Source organism: Prunus avium, chromosome 2 (assembly GCF_965620075.1).
Source record: "Prunus avium chromosome 2, drPruAviu1.hap1.1, whole genome shotgun sequence".
In the NCBI taxonomy this organism is placed as follows: Eukaryota; Viridiplantae; Streptophyta; class Magnoliopsida; order Rosales; family Rosaceae; genus Prunus; species Prunus avium.
The window spans coordinates 1608360-1615025 of record NC_142285.1 but is presented as its reverse complement, the minus strand read 5'-3'; the positions used below and the strand labels follow the sequence as shown (position 1 = coordinate 1615025).

The following is a 6666-nucleotide window of genomic DNA, read 5'->3' as shown; positions in this document are numbered from 1 at the left end:
ATGACCATTGTTGGTGAGTCATCAATTCTCGAAGCAAATATCACAAAAGGGCAGCCCACCTCACATGCAGCCCTTACTCTTTGTTTGTCATCCTTTTTAAACCATATGTTCTTCCCTACCATGCAAGTATAGTGTTGCACAGCCTCTTTAAATACTGTTTTGTTGGCAAAGTGCATCCCAATATCAAAGGTTGGATTTTTTAGCATAGCTTCTCTCCTCCATTGTCTGAAGTTTGGAACATTTCTTTTCCTCCTATTGCTGGTGACTTCACCATTCTCATCACACTCGTCATCATTGTCTTGTTTGCTATGAAGATCTTCTGAATTCTGGACATCATCTGAAATCTCCCCTGCATAACCCATTTCTTCAGGCTCTTCTTCAATTGGATTGTCAATGCACTCCTCAAACATTGTATCATCAACCTCCACCTCTTCTGCATCTGTGTCTTGCTCATAGTCACTATCTATGAACTCTGTATCATCTTCTTCATCACTCTCTTCATTTTCACTAGCATTCCCAGCTCTTTCCCTTTCTTCCTGCATATTAACTTCTCCATTTTTTGTACCATTACCATCTTGTCCCTCATTTTGCCCTTCATATTCCCCGTTCTGACCTTCAGCTTCTTTGTAGGTGCCACTTGCTGTTTCACTTAGTAAATCCCCATGCTGACCTTGCCATGACAACTCATAAAGTGCCACATCAAATGAAACAACATATAGAGGGATAATTTTGCTGTTAGGCCTTTCTGCAACCATCTGCAACACATTTTTATCATTACCTATTAATTTGTAATCCTTATCACGAGGCAACTTGTAGTAAAAGCATATGTTCTCCCCTGTATAACCTATTTCTTTTGCAATCCTAACCAGCTCAATCCACGATAATTTATCTCCATCTATATTGTCAAGACACACAACCTCCCCTCCACAATATTCATCCTCTTTTCCGACAGCTACTTGCATCAGTGTACCTCCATAGTGAATCTCAAGAGTAAGCTTGTCAGGATCTGCCATAACAAACAATTAATCCCAAGAATTGAAGTCTGTTTTTTTTCCTTCATTACCTATTTCAAAGCCTTTCTATAATAAATACGTACACCAACCACATGAAAACAAACCATATATGACAAACCACAACCACACACTGACAACAGCCAAAGTACCAAAGCAACAAAACAATAAACAAACCCCCATGTTTGAATATGACACAAACTAGTCAAATATGGACCACACCCAAAGCATAAAGCCACAGGTTAAAGCATAAAAATTCTCATCAGAAGCAAATAGTCAAATATGAACACTTTGCTTTTTCACTCTTCAAAAGATTCTTACCTTTATACGTTGGAGCCTTTCCCCCTTTTCGATAGTTTTCATTTGCCTCATCCATCTTCTCTCAATCACTTTTGCAGATGAGCTTTACCGCCCAATTTCCCACGACTGAAAAACCTTATTTCAAAGAAAAAGCATAGAAATGGGTCTGATGATGTTGACGACGACCTAGAGGAAATATATTTGAATTGTGAGAGGTAAAAGTGAGTTTTTTTTTGGGTCAAAGTAAAAGTGAGTTGATCTGACGATTATACCCCTCATAAAATTGGAGATTTAACGATTTTTTTGACGGAGGGACCATTTAAGAGCACCCATATTAACGTTAGGGACCATAAGTGATACAAAAAAACTTTAAGGATGCAATCTGATAGTTTCGTAAACGTCAGGGATGTTTTGTGATAAAAAGCCAAAAAAAAATATATATATATATATAGGGCCTAATTTTTACTTTTGCCCTGGGCCTTGAAAAATTCAGGACCGGCACTGATCAGGAGTTGAAAAAGAAAAGACTAAATGTGGAAAAGATTAACTGTACTCAAACCCAAAACATCATGAACCTCTCCTCCCATACATAAATCACTCACAATCTCACCACTTTCCTCGGACTGGACTCAGTGATCATTGACAATATTAATCACACTCTCAATATTCCTCTTGGAGCTCGGCTAGTATTTGCCTAATAACAAAACACCAACTTAGCCATGGGAATGAAGATGAAGAAGATTGCTTGCTTTGTCCTCTTTGCTGCTGCATTTGTCAGCGTTGTGATGGCTCGTAAGAAAGGCAAGGACAAAGCCGCCGGAGCACCAAAACCTGCAAAAGCACAAAAATCAAGCAGCGATATCTCTTCTGGCCCGCCCACCTGGGGTTCCTTAGTTGCTGCCTGCCTTGTATCATACCTTACCTACTACTACTTGCTGCCTGCCTTGAATGAAGAGTTCTTTCATATATATTAGGAACTAAGGAAGGGAATAAGGTTGAATTGGAATAGGGTTTCTCTTGTTTTGTTCTACTTCATTTTTGTCAGAGGACTTCTCATTTCTTTCACGTCTTTTGGAATGTTTTAGATTTTTTTTCATAGTAACAATTAGAGTAACCAAAATGTATTTAGGCAAATTATTCTCAAATCTGTTGTTGTCATTTGTTTTTCAGACATCATTTGCTTAATCTGATGAGCCTTTAGCACATGTGCTAAGGTTTAAACTGGTCAAACCAAATCAATCTCATCGATTTTGTTCAGTTTATAAAGTACCACCTTAACCTACGGACCATAATTTTGTTTGGTTTGGTTTAGTTTTGCCTATTTGAAAATCACATAAATCATCGAAACAAACTGCCTATATTATAATGTATATTGTATGATACTTGGCATTTCCTTATTAGTTATTATCATGTATTATTATGTTTCACCGTACACGTTGATATCAACCTTCAATATATACCTTGATGTAATCTTGAATGTTGTTAGGATGTTAGAGATTTAAGGCCCTTTGAGCAACGTTTTCAAAGAATGTTTCCAGAAAATAAAAACAAGAATATGAATTTGCATTTTCAGGAATTGAAAATGCGTCTGATAGATTAATTAGAAAATATCTTCAAAAAATAAAAACAATGAAAACGTGTCTGGTAGTACAATTTGAAAATATAATATGTGTGTTATTTTTCAAGTGAATTTTTGCTAATTTATGTTCTAAAAGGATTTTTTTTTAAATGTATAATTTAACAAATAAAAAATTATATTACTTTTAAAATTTTAAACTATTTTTATTTCTTTTATTTTGTTTTTTTCTCCTCCTTTCTTTCTTCCTCTTCTCTCTCTCTCATCTTTCTCTCCCCCACTCTGTCTCACTTTCAAACCGACAATTCGTCGCCATCCAATCACGGCGACCGGCACCATCACCCCCAAGCTCTTCCTCTCTTCCTCCTCTACCTAACCCACTCATCAATCGAGACTCAAGATCGTGCCGGATTTTGACTGGAAAACTACCCAGTCGCTGTCACCTCAAGCTGCGCCACCACTTGGAAAAGTAGTAGCCCTCTCCTCCCTCTATCTTCCCCCTATCTTAATCGACGCAATTCATTGCCATAGCCGCCGGTCTGAGCTCGGGAAGCTCCGGCCTAAACCCTCTCTCTCTCTCTCTCTCTCTCTCTCTCTCTCTCTCTCTCTCTCTCTCTCTCTCTCTCTCTCTCTCCATGTTTTGAGTGTTTCTCATGAGAATGAAAATATGAGAAATGAAAATCTAAATTCTGTCATTTTAGAATTATATATCATTTTTAATTCCTTCATCCAAATAGAGGGTAAACAAAAATATAAAACTTTGTAATGTAATTGGGCTAAATTACAAACAAGAAAAGAAAACCAAAAGAGTGTTGAGCTTAGGCCTAAACCGCACAAGAGGTTGGTTTGATTTCGTTTCTCCTCTTATTTTGATTCACTATTAATTGCCCATGATTTGGGAGTGAAACGGAACACCCCTAACTATTGTAATTTATTATAAATCTCAATGTCCCAAAATTTATTTGCAAATTTGTTTTAACAGACATTAGACTTAATCATACGTCAAATAAACATGAGAAATGGATTTCCTTAGCACAAACTCGGAAATATTGCATCATATTGTCAGTAATTAATATCCAATGCATTAATTGTTCTTGTCTTCCTTTTTTTTATAGATGACCAAACACTTTACCACAACACCCAATATACCCTAACATTTTTTATAATCCCTTATATCTAGGGCTGGGCATCTATACCGTATATACCGAAACCGTATCAATATCGTGTCATACCATACCGTTTACTACCGTACCGTATGCCTACCGAATTAATATGGTATCATACCGTACCGTACCAGTCTTGTATGACACAGGTGTGGTACCATATATCTGCCACCGTATGCCACCGTACCGTACCGAATAGTAACCCTAAACAAAATTATACGCGAGTTTTTTTCACTCTCAACTCGATCTCTCACCCAGACCCAGACTCTCGAACTCTCCTCCCACTCCTAGCCAACTCTCTCTTTCTCTCAAACTCTCGATCTTTCTCAGTCGCCCTCGATCGATCAAACTAGGCCAAACCCTTGGATCTCTGTCTCTTTCTCACTCTCTCACTCTCACGATCTCTGTCTCACTCACTCAATCTCTCGAATTTGATCGATCTCTCGATCTCTGTCTCACTCTCGATTCAATCTCTCTCTCTCTCTCTCTCGACTCGATCTATGTATCTCTCTCTCGATCTCTCTCTGTCTCAATCTCTCGATCTTTCTCTCTCTGTCTTTGAAGCCCCAAATTGACGACCTGTCGATCTCTCAATCTGTCTGGAAGCCCCAAATCGACGAAGGCTGCTCCTCTCGATCACTCTCTCTGTCTGGAACTAGAAGCCCCAAATCGAAGACTCAAACTCAAATGGTAAGTTTATGTTCAACAAATTCTCTGTCTGGAATTGAAACTTTTGATAATAAGCTTTTGATTTGCATTGAAATGTTGCTGAATTGATGAATTAAGACAATATCTACATTTATTTTGGAAAGAATTGTTGATTTGATGATTTGCATTGAAATGTTGCTGAATTGATTAAATATGTTGGAAAGTATGCATGTGAAGCAGAAACTTTATTTTGGGGTTAATTTTGATTTTTGTTAATTCTTGTCATGCAGTCTCGATCAAGTAAGCATCAGGAGAATAGTGGGCTTGCTATTTCTTCAACGGCAACATCACCAACACCACCACAGTGTGCTGTGCAGCCAGAAGCCCCACCACAGTGGTTGATTTGGATATTGAATTTGTTGATGGATATTGATTTGGTTGATTAGGATTTGGATGTTGAATTTGTTGAATCTTTGAATCTTTGGTGAATGAATAGGTTGAATATTCAATTGGTTCATTTTTTTAGTTTTATCATTTTGATACCGAAATGGTACCGTACCATATCGATACTGATTTGGTACGATATGGTATGGTACCAACTTTGGCAAACCATAATCCCATACCGAACCATACCGGTTTTAATTTTCGGTATCGATAGCGGTACGAGCCCAATACTGTACCGTACCATATCGTGCCCACCCCTACTTATATCACGTTTAGGGGTGGACATTTCATCCGAATTATCCTCATACCAACCGTATTGTATCGATTGTTTGGTATGATTTGGTTTTGTTAAATAATTATTTTTTATTTAATTATTTTGATCCGATCCGTACCGAAATGTTTGGTTAAAAAGTCAAGTAACAATATTTCTAACCCGACGAAAATCCGTACTGATCCGATATTTATAATTATTTTATTATTTTATTACTAATATACAAAAGAGTTAGCCTTACCAACAATATTATGATTTACCCCAAAACAGAAAATGCCAAAAATGGTATATATAAAAATATTACCTATCAATTGCGATATTCCAAAAAGAAAGGCATGAAAATCTCCCTTAAATCCATCATAAACCCCCCACCAAACTCCTAAGGCAGCACTCTCAACTCCAAGGCGTTTTCAGCGAATATTCTTCACTGCTCATCTTCAACGTCAAGTTTCACCGATCTCAGCCCAACAAATTCCACCACAAGGCCACCATGGAAATGAAGAAGATTGTCTGCGCTGTCCTCTTCGCCGCCGCCTCTGTCAGCGCTGTGATGGCTCATGAGGGTCACGCCTACACCCACAGCCCTGCCCCTGCCCCAGGACCAGAAGGAGCCGCAAATGATGCCTCTGCCAGCCTCCCTGTCTTGGGGTCCTTGGTTGGTGCCTACATTGTGTCCTTCATTGCTTACTACATGCAGTAAATAAATTTATGTAAAAATAAAAAATAAAAGAATGAGAGTTAAGAGAGAGCTAGCTCATGAATTATTGACTACTTCATAGAGATTGGAGGGTGTCTCTCTTGAATCTCATTTGTTTTTACTTATAATGCAATAAGTTAAAAGAGCTTCTGGTTCTGGGTTTTTCTCTTTTTCTTTCTTGTTCTTTTTTTATTTATTTTTGGTGCATGATCTCCATTTTCCAAGCTTTCAATTGATATTGTTAGCTACCTATAGTGAGAATGTGTTCCAATTACTTTTTTAATCTCACAACTGCAAAGTGCGAGTTGTATTGTAGAAATCTTGGCTGAGCTCGTATTTAGGTCTAAATACTATCCTTAATACCAAATATATTGTCGCATAATCGCATTGATTGATCTCTTACCTCATTTCGTTGGGAATCTAAGGATTTCTTACTATATCTTAGTCCTCAATTTGAGCCACTTTATCTATTCTGAATTCTATGGAATGATTTGAGAAAGTTTATTACCTTTTGGATGAGATTTCATAAACTTCCTTAATAGGACATTTGGCCCCAT

General features: G+C 37.6%; 1 protein-coding gene across 1 annotated transcript; it reads left to right on the top strand.

Annotated features, from left to right (window-relative positions):
* Nucleotides 1-5796: 5796 nt before the first annotated feature.
* Nucleotides 5797-6210, top strand: LOC110764206 (arabinogalactan protein 23-like). Its single transcript, XM_021967120.2, has one exon. It carries the CDS (start codon nt 5903-5905, stop codon nt 6110-6112), a length of 210 nt encoding a protein of 69 aa, XP_021822812.1. The 5' UTR covers nt 5797-5902; the 3' UTR covers nt 6113-6210.
* Nucleotides 6211-6666: the final 456 nt, after the last annotated feature.

Excerpts from the sequence above, each read along its gene's own strand:
- LOC110764206 (XM_021967120.2), top strand. The coding sequence starts at position 5,903 with ATGGAAATGAAGAAGATTGTCTGCGCTGTCCTCTTCGCCGCCGCCTCT.